At 38.5% G+C, this 18,019-nt stretch overlaps 1 protein-coding gene and 3 non-coding genes across 4 annotated transcripts in view; all 4 read right to left on the reverse strand.

The window, feature by feature from the left end:
* sf3b3 (splicing factor 3b, subunit 3) overlaps positions 1–18,019 on the reverse strand; it is a 32,097-nt gene that overhangs the window by 13,115 nt on the left and 963 nt on the right. The window contains exons 2-18 of the mRNA XM_056254030.1: positions 17,754–17,909; positions 17,499–17,669; positions 17,182–17,354; positions 14,860–15,001; positions 13,960–14,072; positions 13,539–13,676; positions 12,850–12,953; positions 11,104–11,269; positions 10,662–10,757; positions 10,390–10,462; positions 4,503–4,654; positions 4,166–4,321; positions 3,918–4,073; positions 3,648–3,791; positions 2,613–2,735; positions 2,381–2,535; positions 1,663–1,837 (exon numbers count right to left, since the gene is read on the reverse strand). Coding sequence (XP_056110005.1) covers positions 1,663–1,837; positions 2,381–2,535; positions 2,613–2,735; positions 3,648–3,791; positions 3,918–4,073; positions 4,166–4,321; positions 4,503–4,654; positions 10,390–10,462; positions 10,662–10,757; positions 11,104–11,269; positions 12,850–12,953; positions 13,539–13,676; positions 13,960–14,072; positions 14,860–15,001; positions 17,182–17,354; positions 17,499–17,669; positions 17,754–17,909 — 2,393 coding nt within the window. The remainder of the gene's footprint in view (positions 1–1,662; positions 1,838–2,380; positions 2,536–2,612; positions 2,736–3,647; positions 3,792–3,917; positions 4,074–4,165; positions 4,322–4,502; positions 4,655–10,389; positions 10,463–10,661; positions 10,758–11,103; positions 11,270–12,849; positions 12,954–13,538; positions 13,677–13,959; positions 14,073–14,859; positions 15,002–17,181; positions 17,355–17,498; positions 17,670–17,753; positions 17,910–18,019) is intronic.
* On the reverse strand, positions 7,834–7,913 carry LOC130089438 (small nucleolar RNA SNORD111). Its single transcript, XR_008807577.1, has one exon. It is a non-coding gene; the product is annotated as a small nucleolar RNA SNORD111 (small nucleolar RNA).
* Positions 11,809–11,888, reverse strand: LOC130089431 (small nucleolar RNA SNORD111). The gene has a single exon (XR_008807573.1). It is a non-coding gene; the product is annotated as a small nucleolar RNA SNORD111 (small nucleolar RNA).
* On the reverse strand, positions 14,152–14,235 carry LOC130089445 (small nucleolar RNA SNORD111). The gene has a single exon (XR_008807578.1). It is a non-coding gene; the product is annotated as a small nucleolar RNA SNORD111 (small nucleolar RNA).

Here is an 18,019-nt window from a genome sequence, read left to right on the forward strand (position 1 = left end):
GAATTACCCTTGCAAACATACGCCATGATGAGGTGGCCGCAAAATGGACATGACTGACAACTTCCAACAAGAGAGCAATGAAATTTTGTCTCAGACAATGATTAGACTGGGAAAATTAGTGTATGAGTCAGACAGAAGATAAAGGAACAATAGATGGAGATAAGGAACATTTTTTAGAGGAGATGAAGACAAAAGCGTTGAAAATTCGGTCATCATTTACACACCCTCATGTTATTCCAAACCTGTATGAATTTCTTTCTTCTGGTGTACACAGGCATGTGATCAGCTAAAGACAAAAAAGGAGGAAAACCTGACCACGCCCCCAACAATTATATATATATATATATATATATATATATATATATATATATAATTGTTGGGGCGTGGTCAGGTTTTCCTCCTTTTTTGTCTTTATATATAAAAATATTTTTTATTATAAAATTAACAAAATATATAAGATATAATGCAATACATACTATTGCAATGTATTATATTATATCATGATTATATATTAGATTTATTTTTACATTTTATAATAAAGTATAAATAGAATTGTTATTAATAATGTTAATCATCATCATTATTTATTTATTTTTATTTTATGTTACAGAACAATAATAACATTTATGGTCATTTCTTTGTTTTCAAAAGTTTTGGCGGAAAACAGCAACGAGACCTTATCGCTCCCCTTTGTTGACAACAACAGATTTCTAAACGATCTTCATGACAAATGTTGCATTCCCAAATGCAAATTATAAGCGACTCAAACACAGTACTGTAGCATTACCGTTACTGTGAATTGAAATTGAAAACACAGTGCTGTAACAGTACTCTGAAACATGCAGCACAAATATTATTTATATTCTTGTATAATTACATTTAAACCGTTGCGTGATTTTCCCCCCTAAACCAGTTCAGCGGAAATCCCGCCCTGCAGCTAATTCTAAAGATTTCATTGGTCATGCCAATCACTGTCCTGATTGCCTACACCAAACACTGATCCCTAAACCTACCCGTCACTTCACAGGGCGGGATTTCCGCTGAACTGGTTTGAAAAAAAAAAAAAAAAAAAATATCAACAGTTGCGATTTGATGATCGCACTAAGCCATCTCACATTCTCACCACCATGCACTGTAAAAATGTATTTTAAAAAAGTAGTTTCAATGCTGATTTTACTCCCATTTGGTGCTTTGAACCCTGGCTATGCTAAGTGTCCCACAGATGGCGCTGTGAGCTCGTGCGGCGCCGTCAGAAGCATTACATGCATGAAATAAATGTATTAGAAACTTAACATTTTGCAGTTTATTTAGTAATCGTTTAAGGCCATTTCGCGATTTCAATCATCATACAGTAACCACACCTTTCCAAAACCATTTTTTCTCACATTTACGCAATTCATGTGGGTCATACTATTCAGGGTGGAAATCCTACGAAAAAATCTGATCCCTGAATGGTATTTTTTCCCATACCATAGAAGTGAATGGGGCCCCATCAACTGTTTGGTTACCCATATTCTTAAAAAAAAACATTTTTGTTTTCAGCAGAAGAAATAAATTAAATTCATAAAGGTTTGAAACAACTTGAGGGCGAGTAAATTACAATTGTGATTTTTGGGTGAACGATCCCTTAAATGTTGCCATGTGAAGGCCAGGTTCACTGACCTCAGCCATCTGCTGCTTGCGTTGGGCTTTGGTGGCTTCAGTGTAGGCATTGTGGTCTGTCTCAATCAGGATCAGGTTGTTCGTTTCTGGGTGGATGACAAATTTGCGAGGTGTATACTGCAGTGGGAATGCCACCTGGTTGAAGACGGCACCCAGTTTCTCAAGAGCTAAAATTCTGAGGGAGGGAGAGAGGGAGGGATGGATGAGAAGGTAAAACCACAATGCAATCAATTTTAAAGAGTTAAAAAAACACATTTAGACATCAGTTAAAGATTAAATTCAGGAAGCCAAAACCTCCTATTTCCTGGCTGAAATTTGGTGAAATGACCTAGGCGGCAGTGATAAATCACAAACCATGTAATAATTCATTACATTTCATTTCATTACATACATACATACAGATATAAAAGAGGTCTCTAGATAAAATGGGCAACTAGTACAGATCTCCTATACAAACAGGAAATGTTCACAGAAACTTTAGAACCAGCATTTGCTTAATTTCCACACATAAGTAAACAACATTTACTTTTAAAGCTATATCTGAGTATCAGATCAATTGGTAAATCATAAATATCACACATTAAAGGATTAAAACTACTGGAACTGACATCTATGAAACCAACCACAATATGCTTGACATTAATGTCCTCACAAATCTGTGAAGTTTTAAAAAGTTCAGATTATGTACTGTATACACAGTAGGAGTACGTGTGTTTACCTCAGTGTGTTGGTGGAAATGGCAACAATACCCTCAGGACACTGTTCAGAAGCGAAGCCTGATGCATACTCTAAGGTTTCATATGACAGGGGGGTCAGGTGGAAACGAGACTGGTATGAGTAACTCAGCCAGGAACGACTAGACATGGCCAGAACCTGCGCAGTTAAAGGTCACATGATGATCAGTAAATTGGCAAGCTGTGCAACATACATAAAATGCAGACGTAACTCACAGCTTCTTGGCCCTGCATCCGGACTCTGAAAAGCTTGACAGGACGAGAGCCGAGATACCGAGTTCGAGTATCAGACAGGTCCCCGGTCACTGGATCCAAAACAGTACGCAGTAACACTCCGTTCTAAAACAAAGAGGTGATTATAGCAGGAAGAAAATGATAGTCCAGGAAATTCAGGTCTTCAAGTAACAGGAAAGTGAGTCACATTGCAGTTATTTTGGCTTCCTTTCACAGGCTGTGTTCCAAATGGCACAGTTGAAGTGATCTTGTGATGTTTATGGTGAGCAAAGAAAATGCCCCATTTGCATTTTTAGGTTGTCGAGGGGTGCTCACATGTGTGCCTTCTATTAAAGTCAAGATGAAGCCGAAGAAACAAATCTTTTTCATATAACAATTCACATCTGACTGACTATAGAAAAAGTAGTACTGCTACATTATCCATCAGTTGTTGATTGGATGCAAGCAGATCTGAATGAGAGCTTGCAGTCAATTGTAAAAAAGGGGCAGGGTTTAAGCATACTAAATGATTGGAGAACTTTTGCATATGCTGCCAGAGAGAAGAAAAAAAAAAAATGGGAAAGAGAAACTTTTCTAAGTATTTCTTGGAATCAGCAGTAGAAATAATTTCAGAAAAGTTCTGATATTAGAATAGAACTACGTTTAGGTAGCTGCATTCTTTTGAAATACCAATCTCTACTGTAACATTCCAAAATGTAAAATGACTGTAAAAACTGGATTTAAACAACTTTACAGTTCAAAAACCAGTTTGACTAAAAAAAAAAGGTTTATAAATATATCAGTCTAATATGTGCGTTTACTGCACTGAACTGTGTTTATGCACCGCATACTATATTTGGCATCATAAGGAGGATTTTGTTTGTTGTTGAGAAAAACAGATAGGGAAGCAAAAGGGTGCATGCCTTGCTCAAAAACGCAAATGCACGCAAAAGTGATCAATTTCCTGTTTGCCACTGGGTTGGTAATATAAAGGTTTTCAGGTCCATCCCAGCAAGAGCAAGCAAGAGAGTTTCTTACCTGCAGGCCAATGTTGAGGTATAGGAAGCCGATGGTGCCTTTTTCTCCTAGTTCATCTTGTTTTTCCACTCCACCCATCTCCACAATACAAAGAGACTCCGGCTGGGCGGGAAGAGCCTGCATACTCAATGGCTGCAGACAGTCCTGTGCAACAAAGATTACACACATCACACAAAGTATTTGTACAGCCAGTGCTCAGTGGGCACAGTGACTGGAATCCTTGTTTGATGCCCAAATCAGCTGACAATGGATGAGCAAATAGTAGCTTACAGATGGATCCAAGGAGATGATACGAACAGTATTGTCCACTAATCCAACGGCCAGGAAACGAGAACGCTGTTCACCAGGTGGCACATTTGCCAAACTCATGCACACCACATCTGCAGACATCTCCTTCCTTTCGGTGTATTCATTTAGCTGCCCAGACTGTAAAGAGAGAAACCATAATGGAAAGACAATCAAATAAAAGATGAAAATTCAGGTGATAACGCAAGACAAATAAATGACCACCAACATACCGGGTCCATCTCAAAGTAGACCAGTTCTCCTCCGGTCAAAGCAATGACCACCTGCCTCTGATTGACAGCACATCGGACGATTGTCTTCTTCCCTGGAGTCTTCCATTCGTTCACTCTCTTATCCGCACGGATGTGACGGATCCCATCGGGATAGACCTTTACCCAGCAAAAGAAACAAAACCCAATCAAACATAAAATGTTACACTATTTTCTCAAGCATACTGGTTTTATCTACTTATTGGGCAAAAACAGAGATCAGCGTAATTTAACAAGCAAAGAGAAAAGGTTCATAGGTGGTATATTGTTCATGCATGTAGGTCAGGGAGACGTCGCTCACTTGCACAAGTGCATCTTCCCCAAGCAACGAGCAGGACAGGGTAGGTGTTGTGCCCAAGAAGCCAGAGTCTGTCACTTCTTCCACAGTCTCGCCAATAGAAAGCACCAGGGTGGCATTAACGAAAGACACAATGATGTAGGCATCAAACTCATCTGTGAACAGGAAACCCACAATGTTCAAACAATTCTTTGGTTGGAAACTTTGCCACATATGGGCTAATTTGCAACCATAAATACAAACCAATACTACAACATGACAAAAAAACATGTCACTCCAAACCCATAAGTCATTCATTCATGTGTGAGCAAATGTCAATTTTCATTTTTATTTGAACCATCTCTTTTTCATTTACCAGTAATGGTAAATGAACAACACGCAGTGAATAAGGCCATATTGAGAATGAAAACATTAGTTTTGAGAGGTAAGAAAATAGCTGCATAGTCAAAATGAAACTGATTCCCTCAAACACTCAAGTACACAGACCACAATATAAACCTTGCAGAGCTTAGGCTGCACGCACAAGCCAAAGAAATCTAAAAGCAAATCACATGATTTCAGAGAAATATCTGGCCGACAAGTGGCAGTTCCTAAAGGCCCAACTTGCACTGTGCATGCCAAGCAAATGTCCTTGTATGTTATCCAGTATCCTGTATCCAGTAGAATACAGCTTAGTTTTTCAGCATGCTCTGACTTGTAAGAACTTTATGCTTCAAGGGGAGAACCTAGAATGTAATCGTCTATGCATGTAAGCCCTTTAATCTTACAGAAAGAACTGAGCATCCATAAACCATTATGTGGACCTGCAGGACTCGGAGAAGCCAATACGGCACAATTTCTTGTTGTAGACAGTCAAAATGTTAAAGGGTTTAAATTAGAGCTGTAACGATACACCAAACCCACGGTTCGTATCACGATTTTTGACCCACGATTCGGATTGTATCACGATTCTATCACGGGGGCGGGGCTTGGGGTGAAAAAAAAAAGAGATTGAGAGAAAAAAATAAATCTTTATTAAAAAACATTTGAAAAACCTGTATAAACTGAACACAAAAGAACAATATTAACTATGCAAATTATTCAACTAAACTAGGCAGTGTAGGCTGCTGCTTTTGGGTTGTTTTCTGTGCTCCAACTAAATTGATTTCGGGATGGTGCCGACGTGCCGTGAGATATGCATCTGCATGTTGGAATTGTTCCCGGGCATTTGAGAAAGCTTCTTAAAACACTTCAGGCAAACTGTGTGGGTCTTGTCGACTACACGATTTAATTATAGAATATCAAATAGGTTGTGTGATTATTGACTAAAAAAATCTCCATGGTTTTGGTGCTGACGAGTTCATGTAACATGTAAGAGTGGCGCTGCAAATAAAACACCTGTCACAAAGAACCGGCAAAAGTAATGATTATGAATATGTCAAACAAGGAGACATTTTAATTGTTTATTAATAAACAAGTGTTTCTGTCAGTGTCGGCTCACTCGGCTGGAAAGATGAAGTTGACGATGCTGACTCGCGACCTTCGCAGCAGTGAACGCGCCAGAGACAAATGCACATTTCATACGGGTTATATAAGCAGAGAGCAGTCTGTTTTCTTTCGTTTTGAATTGTTCTGTTTAAAAGTAGACATTTCAATATAGATATATTTCTCAGGTCTGTGAGGCAAGTAGGCTACCTTATACACTGAGTTTCGGTTCATTTATGAGACGAGCTCCAGTTCAGGTGCTGGCGCCTCCGTGTCGTGGTTATCTATTGTCTGTTATCTTTAATTTCTATTAAATCCAGGTAATTGGTTGATGAAACATTGATTAAAATTAAGATACAATTAATACAAAAACGAAATTCACTTTAAAGAAAGGCTTTGTGCTTTCTGTTTGAGGTCTCTGTGAAAGTTTTAGTGCCGCTTTCAGAGAACTGTCACGTCCGTAACATTGTTTTTTCCTAAAATGCGAACACGAAAAAAAGAGAGAGAATATTTTATGTTCTGGGGAGAACCGACCCTTCTTCATCCGGTGGGTAGTATTACTTTTGGTTTGTGCAGTGTAATTCACAGAATTACTAAAATAATATTTTGACACCTAAAAGTTAAAGATGTTTTGTGTCACGTCCGTAACGCATGTGTATTTCCCTCATATTATAAAATGCATGTGTAGACTTATATTTTTCTAATGTCTGGACTCCTTTATTAAGGGAGTATGGATATATAAACACAAGTTTCAATACATTGGTATTAAATGCATTTAACGCATTTATATTTCAAGTTTTGACTGCAAATGTCACGTCCATAACGCTGAAATTGCCCAATTTTAAATAATTTATCCTTAACTAGTTTTGTGATGTAGGTCTACGTATTTTATAATGTTAACTTCAAATAATCCTAATAGTAATTTAAAGATGTGGTAGCATTGGATCTGGACGGGAAGGATAACTCTGGGAGTTGGAAGGGGTGTGTCGCGATTCTGCCTTCTCACGCCCCGATACAGGATCGTGGATCTGAGTATCGCGATTTCAGTTTTATATCGCGTACCGTTACAGCCCTAGTTTAAATGCATTCCTACAAGTGACGTGTCTAAAATCACCACCCTTTTTTTCAGAGAAACATTAGCAGAAAATCATTTCAAACAAGTTTGCATAGTTCATGAGCAAGCACACACTCTACATTAGAGGTCGACCGATTCATCGGTTTTGCTGATATATCGGTACCGATAGTTGATTGGTGGAACTATTGTTATCGGCAAAAATCCATACCGATTGTTTTTCCGGGTTGCGTCCGTTGCTGGAGCGGCTGAGAATGGTGCGCTGTCATTACACAGTACGAGAGCGCTGAGAAAGGACTGCTGGAGGTCTAGAGGACAAATAACAAACTATCACTGGCACCCCATGTTGTTTATTGTAACACGTGAGGGTGCACGCAGCACGGAGATCACAAGCTGCACGGAGAGCGCTTACGCTTCAGATGCGCTTAAAACACGACAGCGAAACGGTATGAATACAGAATACTACAGTCCATGTTGCCATATAATTATAAAGTAATTACTTTGTTGACTAGATGCTGCATTAGCAGAAAAAGAACAGATGTTTGTCGTCGAGGCTGTGAGGACTACCTCAATTTTAAACAATGTGACAAAAACACATTTATATATATATATATATATACACATACACAGTTGTGGTCAGAATTAATGGCACCCCTGGGAAATATGATTAATCAAATTAATCTGCATCGTTTATCCTTTTGATCTTTCATTCAAAAAATATAACCTTTCATATATGTAAAGCAATTGAAAGTGTGTGTGTGTGTGTGTGTGTGGGTGGGGGGGGGGAGATGGGGGGTAGTGCACAGATCAGATATCAAAACAATCTCATCATCAAACAGTCAGAGAAGAGACATGAAGATAATCATCATTTCTGACACACTAGAGAACATCTTTTAATCTACAAACACCGTTCAAAAGCTTGGGGTCCATAATATTTGTTTTAATTACATTCATCTCACCTAAATGTTTGCTCACTCATTGTATTTGCATGGCTGAATGATGTCTTCCTCTTATCTGAGTGACCATGAATGACGGAGTAGGCTATTTTAAAATAATCCATGCGATCACTCCCGTGTGATAATTGAATCCAGATTAAGTTAACTCAATACAATACTTCAACTTTCCTCATCCACCCCAGCCCGTTTACCTTCAGGAGTCACCGTGACTACTGTCCTCGCTTATGAACTCAGTCAGACGGCGCGCCGCGGGAGTGGAAGGGGATTGAGCGGGATACTTTATTGCTGTCGATTTTCAGTCTCTTTTTAATGATAGGCCTTACGCATCTGTCAATCATCCCCGCTTGCAATGTGGGGAATGAACACAGCGCTATGATTGGTCGAACTCCGCTTCTTTTGCTTTTGCTTGATTTGAGGACTGCGCATGCACAGAGGCGTCACCAGGTTTTTGCGTAGTTTAGAGTGACAAATCGCACCAGCGTACTTTGAGGTCAAAATGCGTGCCCACTACGCAAAATGCGTACAGGTTGGCAGGTCTGCAATAAGATACAATTTTTAGAATTAACTAAGGTTAATAAATGTTGTAGTATTGTTCGTTGGGGAGGGGGGCACAGATGGACTTATCTTCAATGGCACCATTTATTTTCAAGTATTACACCTGTATCTTTATGTCATCTTTTTTATGAATGAAGGCCAGCATCACTAATATTATAGCTACTGATGTCTCAATGAAAATGATTTCCCCCCAAATTTTAAACATTAGGCTTCAAAAAATACAAAAAACTTTTCATTTAAATGAACTTAAAACAATCCTCACTTAAACCCATAATAAATGTCATATTTACCTGTACCATACAGAAATTGAATAAGGTTATAAAACAGTCCGCACTGCATAAATTATAAATGAAATGGGCCTATAGATTAATCCTTATCAAAGCGTTCATTAGTCAGGTGCAGTTAGTAATTTTCTCTGTTCCCTCTGTTCTTTAGGTTAACTTTACTGACAGACAGAATTAATGGCTCCTGTCACTTTAAGATCTGTCCTGCTGACAGGATCTCACGCATCTCATTATCTCATTACTATTTACTTCCATTTAAGATTGTATTTAACTCATTTAAGACTCTTGTGAGGATACTCGACAAAACGGACATTTTGGCATACATGTGTTATTGTTCGTTCAAGTGCGAAAGAGAACTCGATACTGGCACGCGTCTTTCTGTGCGTCGTGTGTCAGGAGGACATTCACTGACAGCGCGTTCTCTTTTGTCTTGTCGCGCATGAATGGTTTAAAGCATTTATAAGCGTGAATAAGAGCGTGATCATAACCCTAGCTAAAGGATGACAGAAAGAACGGATGCTGCGTTAATTGCGTTAGCCTAAATATCTAACACAATAAAGCTGAACAAAAATGAATCGCATGCGTTAACGTTGACAGCACTTGTCATACATTTCTGACAGAAAATGCTGTGGACTCGTTTTCATGGTAGGCCTACACAGAATGTTTTTTAGTAAGCTACACAGAATGTTCTAAATATTTAGCTAACAGTCTGAAGTTACCCATTATCCTGACCTGAGCTAATTTCCTGAATCAACCAACTCACATCTCCTTCCTTTCTTTTCATCCATGATGACATTAGTCACCTGTTGTTGCTTCTGGCGTTTCATCACTGACTGTCGCAATTTATTTTTTAACAGTCTATGGTCGCAACCGCCATACCTGCTCATTAGAACTTTCAGTGAGCTATTTTACACAGGCTCGGTCCTGCTCCTCCGTGGCAATGACGGAGTGCGGTTAAAAATCATAACAAAGGAATTTGAAAGGGGGGGGCATATCAGTATAGGAAATTACGGCCGTGGGTAGGACATCATCCCCACGCTTCATGAACTTGAGCTCCATGCTTTCACCGAAGACGCTAACGTGACGTATGGATCTCTATCACACTGTGTTGCCAGGACCCGCCCTGCTCTGCTTCTGATAGGCTTGTAACGTGTTAGAGCTGCGCTCCTCTCATATGATTGGTAGGTGAAATCAACTGACTCGAAAATATTAAACCGCATGCAAGTTCACAATTTTTTTTTTTCCCTCACAGCCGCACGCCGGAGATCCGGCACGGTGCCGGAATACTTTAAGCCCTGTTTAATGTTTAAATTATTTTCTGTAGAATTCGTTCTGTAGAACTTCTCATTTTAATATATTCATATTTATATATTTCTTTCATATAGCACATTTCAGTTCAGCACTGTTTTACTTGGAGTGTTATGTTTTTTTATATCCAGTATCCATTTTAAAAATATCGGTTGATTAATCGGTTATCGGCACGTACAGTCAAACCTAAATATCGGTATCGGAAAAATCCACTATCGTCGACCTCTACTCTATATGAGCAGATCTTTTACCTTCTACATGTCTCCTGACAGTCCACACAGCATTGGGGTTACCAGGAAGTTCAGAAACCGCCATTTCTGACACCTGAAGAAAAAAAAAGAAAAAACCACAAGCACTTTAACACATTGAAACATTAATAGTCTCTGGAAAAACCTAGAATCTGATCTGTTAAAACCACATTAATTGCGTAGGTTTAATTTGATGCAGTGGGTGTCAAATTTCCATTGTGCAACCATGTTGTCAAAGCTGCCACAGAAATGTGACTCCTAGCATCATCACAAACCTCCAGTCCATGTCTCAAAACTCTCAGTGTAGATCGGGGTCCTCTGCCACATGCCACATACAGCTGCGGGGTATCTTCATTAGCCAAATCAGCAATCTGCAGAACAATAAATGAATTAATAAAAATATTTAATAAATAAAAGTCTGTGGGTTCAACACTTCCTACAGAGGAATCAGTTTCCATCATTACAAGAACTGATGTAAAAAGACAAGAGCGGGGGGGAAGTCTGAAGCATTCACATGCTCAATTACCCATACTGATGTCTGACTAAACACTTTGCAATTTGGTAACTAGAAAATAAGCAGTTCAATACTGCACAGTCATCAAAGAACTCATTCATTCCCAAACATCAGTTCTCATGCGAACTTAAAATCCCACTTCCCATCAGTAATTCCCAGCTTGAGTATGAACATCAGATTTTAAATGTATCACTTTCACACACCTGGCAGGACATGATGGGGGAAAGATTTTCTTGCTCGTCCACTAGCACAAGGTTCTTAAGGGGACGTGGTTGAAAAAAGAATGTGTCTCCTTCCTCCAGAGGCATAGCAGAAGAAAACTCAGGTTCCTCGTCATCATCACCCAAGTGGGCAATCTGATACAGGTAGCTAACAAACAAAAGGTTTTAGATTCAGACTTCCAAAGAACACAATCTGTCCAACAGTACTGATTACTGAAAAGTTTAAGGTTAAACAGAAAATGAGAAGTATGGCTACATTTAAACCACATAGGTTTCAGGTTACTGAAAACTACTGCTTCCACACATTCCAGCCTCTTGTTACCAGCTTCTATAAGCTAGTTACTGCACTGAAACTTGGTGAAAATGCCACCAAATCAGAAGTATTCAGTTATTATTAGGGCTGGAGAAAGAAAAAAATCAAATTGCGATTATTTAGGTTAAAATTGCCATTTAAAATGTGATTTTTTTTTTTACCAACTGAAATTAAATATATATACACATATACAGTTGTGGTCAGAATTAATGGCACCTCTGGTAAATATGATCAAAAATGGATGTAAAATTGCATTGTTTATCCTTTTGATCTTTCATTCCAAAAATTTGCAAAAATATAACCTTTCATATATGTAAAATAATTGAAGGGGGGGGGGGGGGGGGGGGATCACATTATGAAATAAATAAGAGCTAGTGCACAGATCAGATATCAAAACAATCTCATCATCAAACAGTCAGAGAAGAGACATGAAGATAATCATCATTTCTGACACGCTGGAGAACATTACCGTTTTAATCTACAACACCGTTCAAAAGCTTGGGGTCCATAATATTTGTTTTAATTACATTCATCTCACCTAAATGTTTGCTCACTCATTGTATTTGTGTTTTTACAATGGAGTATTTTTTTGCTCAAGAGTTTACCCAACACAAGGAAGCTTGATTTCAATCTTTGAATTAAATTAAAAAAGTAGCACAAATAAAAACAATAGAATAAAGATAAAAATGAAATAAGGAGATGGTTTTTGGGTGGGTCTAACACTAGTATTCAAATGTAAAATAACAGTTTTTAGTCTGATATAAACTAAATGCATAGGCTATTAATCCTGATTCCTTTATCAACATTAATGACAGACACTGCTGCTGTCACTTTAAAAGCTAATGCACAGTTCTATTATATTGTTACACATCAACTGCTTATGTAAGACATAACCGACTATGTTTACCAGGATACTCGCCAAGACCAGAAGTTTGACCATTTTACTCAAGCTGTTTGTGATGTGGCTTTACATGTGTGCAGAGAAAACATCTGTTTTCGCATGGAACAATGTTTAAATTGGTAAGACTTAAAAAGACGTGTGAATGAAAGGGGAGAGAGAGAGAGAGAGAGAGAGAGAGAGAGAGAGAGAGAGAGAGAGAGAGAGAGAGAGAGAGAGAGAGAGAGAGAGAGAGAGAGAGAGAGAGAGAGAGAGAGAGAGAGAGAGAAAATCACTCATGCTGTTTGACACGTTGCTTTTTCAAATGCTATAAAAGTTATAAGCGACTCAATCTCGCAGTACTTTCAAAGTTGGAGTAACATTTACTGATCACACTGTGCATATATTTATTTAATAAAAAATTGCAGCCTTTGTGATTTCATAATCGCAATTTCGGTTTGATTTTTACCGTTTAATCGTGCAGTCCTAGTTATTGTTGGGTGAGTGATAAAATGTGCAAGATATAAAAGTGACTTACTGGTTTCCAAACTCTGAAGAAACAAACAAGAAGCCAGTCTTCAAAACACACATGGCTGTGGCCACTGGAATGGTATCGAAATACTTCATCCTGATCTCGGTCACCTAAAATATGAACAGACTATGTAATCCAAGTACATAGCATATCACTTTCCAGCATTTCAACCTCTCATGAGTGTATCCTCAGACCAGATCTCTCTCAAGTTCAGTGGAAACTCAATGTTATATTACAGAATTCGGTCTGCAATATTGAGTTTCATTCAGTCAGATATAGGATTTGTATTGCAGGTGTGCAATTTTAAGCAGAGTTTTTTTTTTACTGTGGTTTACACACCTTTCTCTGCAATGCAAACATTTGTTTAAAGGGTTTAATGATTGTATAATGTAGGAACACCGACTGTTCACTGAATAATATTTGCTTAAAAGTAAATGTTTAGCATCAACTGTGTGTTCAGGTAATGTCAAATACCCATATTTCTTCAAAGCCTGGGTTGAAAGTTTCCACGTCCACCTTTAAGTGGCATTTTATTGCACTTTTCAAAGAAGGAAGTTAGAAATTCTGCCTTTCCGTTTTGAATGGAACACAACAAGTATTTGAGAGCAATTACATTTTCACTTGCTTGAAAAACCTCAATGTCCATGAAGTAAAGAAACAGATGACAGTCAGGGTCATTAGCTCTGTGTACTCACCATCTCCTCATCAGTTTCCAGTGTAACCTTGAAGATGTCACCCTGTTCTGTCTGGGCTAGAAAGAAAAACATGGATTTGGTCTTGTGGGTGGCAGAGCAGACAAAGATCATGCCCCTCTCAGGATCGTCCAGGTCATTCTAAAAAATGCAGAGAAAGAGAAAGGCGCTGTGGTCACATCTCACATCTGTTTAATCTATTCTACAAACACAATGACTGAGAACTAAACAACCATACGAGGTCCAAAACAAATATTATGATCAGAGATCTTTATGAGTCTCCAGTTCAATAGTCAGAGAAGAGACATGAAAAGCTCATCATTTCGATAATAGCCGTCAAGCTGCGATTTAGACACCTCAAGTTGATGTTTAGTGTATTGTGCCCAAACGGAGGGATGCAAAGGGGCAGACAACACAAACTCACCCTCCTGCGTGGGATTGGGCAACGGATGTCCGGCTGGTCACCAAAGTTTTTGTAGGTGATATAGTTCTCAGAGCAAATGAGCACACCGCTGGGACCATCCGAACCTCCCGGAACTACAGCAGACAGGGGAAATGGTCAGATTAACACAGAAACTAGGCTAGATTTTTCTCCTCTGAAAGCAAAACTTCCCGTGAGTCCATGAAGATCAGATATCATAACAATCTCTTCACCAAACAGTCAGAGAAGAGACATGAAGATATTCATCATTTCTGACACACTGGAGAACATAACTATTTTAATCTACAATACCATTTAATATAATATTATCAGAATATCTTTTTAAAGAATCCTCTTAAACTCATCAAAAATACAGTAAAAACACTAATATTGTGAAATATTACAATTTCAAATAATTTCCATCATTCAGAAATCATTCTACAAAAAGCTGATTTGGTGCTCAAAACATTTTAGAATTATCAGATTAATTATAAGGTTGAAAACAGTTGAACTGCTTAATATTTCTGTGGAAATGTGTTTTCCAGGATTCTTTGATGAATAGAAAGTTCAAAAGAATAGCATTTATTTGAAGTAGAAATCTTTCGTAAAATTATAAACTGTTAGTTTTGATCAATTTAATACATCTTTTCTAAAAACTAGTTTCTTTCAAAAACTATTATGCAATAGTGAAAGAATCACTTAAAAGCAGGTGAAACAAGTGTTAGATAAAGGTATTGCAACACGTTTGAAACAAGTGTTAGGTAAGTGTTCTGCGCTTTGAGGTCCCAGAAAAAGCGCTATATAAATGTAACAAATTATTATTATTATTAAAGGTATTGCAACACATTTTGTGAATTCTTATCCAACAAGTAAATCCATCTTGACATTCTGAAAGGTCCGAACCTGTGATGAGGAAGTTGCCGTGTTCTTCCAGTGCCTCACTGTACTTGCGCACGACATGGTTGAGGCCCAAGTCCAACTCATAAAAGGTCAGAGTCTGCTGTGTGTTTGCCGCAGCTTCTCCGGTGGGATCATTATCTGCCTCCTGCAAAACCATTTACCACTATGGGTTAGAGACTGAGACATACATCACTGGTATTTGAAAAATCATGAAAAATTCTGATCAAATTAAGTAGCATTAACATTGGTTACATGCAAATACACCTCAACCTTTTTGACCTGTTGTCCAACACAATATTTGACGGACCCCCATATAGACTACTATAAGATATTTCTCCAGTGATTACTGTATGTTCACACCGCCGCCGACTTGAGCTTCCAAAGCGCCTGGAAGTCATTCATTTTCAATGGAAGCTGGCTTTTCCCAGCTGCAAGTAGCGTCAAATCCATCGCCGTCGCGTTTTGGGCGTTTTGAGCATCAATCAGAAAGTTGAAAGAAGCTCAACTTTATGGTAATGAGCTATGACGCAGTTCAGCGGCAAGCAGCGGCAAAACGCCAGCAACCAGTCGGAATATAGACGTCTTTCGCGCTGGCTGATTCCGGAGAAACACAATGTAAACTTTCGTTCCTACCAAAACATTAGCTTCTTTGACGCTCAAGTCGGCGGCGGTGTGAACATACGGTTATGACAAGACTGTTTTTAAAAAAAGTTTATTAACAGAAACTGTGAATACTGATATTAAATTAACCAAAATTCATTTTGTGCTTCTAGAAGTTAATCATCTTGATTTGATCTGTAGAAATTTTTTAATTTAGATCAAGTTCAGATCATTTCACAATAGGGGTGGAACGGTACACAGAAGTCACGGTTCGGTTCATACCTCGGTTCAGACATCACGGTTCGGTACGATTTCGGTACAATGGAGGGAAAAGCAAAACAAAAATGCAGAAGGCATTGTATTTTTTAAATAAGTTTTATTAATAAAGGCATAGAACCAGTTTATTTGTAGTGCACTGACAATAGTTTAATATAATTAGTTTATTAATTAAATTAATAAAAAGACAAAAAGACCTTGCAATATGTTTGGTAATTGTACCTGAATTAATTTAAAATTAATTTGCTATATTTCAGATCAATATATTTGTTTTCCTTAATTTTAATTAACATTATTAATTAACAATGTAACATTATATTCTCATCTGAATTATAAATAATTGATTTCTGTAAAATAATACTACCATTAAAAACACATTAGATTTTCTTTTTTAATCAATGTAGAATGTGTAAGATTAGTGCTCTGAGGACAAGAAATGGAAACCAATGCAATATGATGAATGTCCAAAAGATGGGACCCACAGACTGTTTTGAAATGTCTTTTTGAGTTGGATAAATATGTTTTGCTTTAAAAACAGTGTGTGTGTGCGATTTTGGTTGGGTGACAGTTGTAGGTTACAGTTTGACAAGAGTTTACAGTGCGAGTGTACACAAATATAAGTAAACACTTTGCAGGTTTAATGATCTGTATGAACAAAATGACTGAGTATGTTTTTTATGTTTCCACTGTTCGATCGCGCCCGCGCATCTCTCTCTCGCGCGCACACACACAGTTCGATCGCGCCCGCGCATCTCTCTCTCTCTCACACACACACACACACACTCCAGCATTGCAATCTTGACATCGCAGCCTGTTCATTATGCGGTCACACCAAACGCGAATAGAGCGTCAAATTCGCGTCTATTTCGACGCTAGTCCAAAGCGAATAGGATGCGCGTATAAAGCCAACGTTTGAAGTGAACGCGCGTTCAGAGCTAAGCCGGTGGTACAGATTATATGTCCCTAAAGAACCCGCGTATCTAACAGTAGTTCCGCATTACATTAATTAATTTGCACGCGAGTTTTATTTATTTTTAAACCGTGTATTCTCCGTGTAAATTCGTGCACCGAACCGTGACCCCCGTACCGTTTTGGTTCAATACGAATACATGTACCGTTCCACCCCTATTTCACAATATTAATATTTATTTATTACTTTAACTACTTTTAAGTCATCCTGCAACCCCCAATGCGGGGTTTGCGCAAGCTAAAGTCCCTCTAGTCAAAAACCAAAGCACGAGAATGGGTTCTCAACTCTGGCCCTCAAGGTCCACTTTCATGCAGATTTTTAGCTCAGACCCTAATCAAACACACCTGAACAAGCTAATCAATGTCTTTATAATTACTAGATAGATACAGGCAGGTGAGTCAGTCAAGGTTGGAGAAAAAACTGCAGGAAAGTGGATCTCGAGAGTTGAGATCAGATGATATTTCAAGAAGGACTCTGACCTCATAGTCCATCTCCAGGCAGGCAAACATGGGGTTCTCAAAGCCCACGTCCACACCAACCACATGGTAGACAAGTGTATTAGCCTTATGGGCCTCTAGAGGGGAGGAGATGGTAAGGCGGGCGGCTGCATCTCTGTTCAGGATGTATACCAACTTCTGCTTTTCTGTGGCACCTGGGAGAGGAAAAAGTGGATAGTTAAAATTATAAAATGGGTTACATATGAAAATGCTGCTTTATTGCATTTGCTTTTTAATGCATATTTTGATTATCAGCTTTCCTACTGCATCTCAAACTGATACAACCTCTGTAGTTATACCTATCATAACAGCTCTGCCTTTTGGGTCCACAGCGAGGAACTGCCCTGGCACGATACGTCTGCAGCCACTCTTACCAAACGTCTCCTGGTGTATCTTTTCAAACATGTTCTTGGAGGGATGGTACTCCAGAATCACAATACGGCCAGAGTCACTCCCCACCACAACATAGTCTAAAATTACATAATGAGATCCATGTAAATTAAAATTTCTACATATCAACTATGCAAAACAACAATTAGAACCAAGTTGCTCACCTTTAGTTCCACCCGTTAGCCTGAAGGCCATGAGGGATCGGATGACACCAAACACCTCCATAGTAAGCAGCGTGTGGACCTTCCCTGTGTTGGCATCAGGACGCAGCAGTTCCAGGATTTTCCCACGGGAAACAACAATCTCCTGCTGCTTAGTTCCTAGTGAAAGAGAAACACCACTTAGGATTTAAATTTCATGCTTTTAAAGTCACCATGAAACCAAAATTGACAATTCTTGTTTTTTAAAGGGATTTGTAGTTTTTATTATA

This window comes from Rhinichthys klamathensis, unplaced genomic scaffold (genome assembly GCF_029890125.1).
Source record: "Rhinichthys klamathensis goyatoka isolate OS25496 unplaced genomic scaffold, OSU_Roscu_1.1 h1tg000005l_1, whole genome shotgun sequence".
Taxonomy (NCBI): Eukaryota; Metazoa; Chordata; class Actinopteri; order Cypriniformes; family Leuciscidae; genus Rhinichthys; species Rhinichthys klamathensis.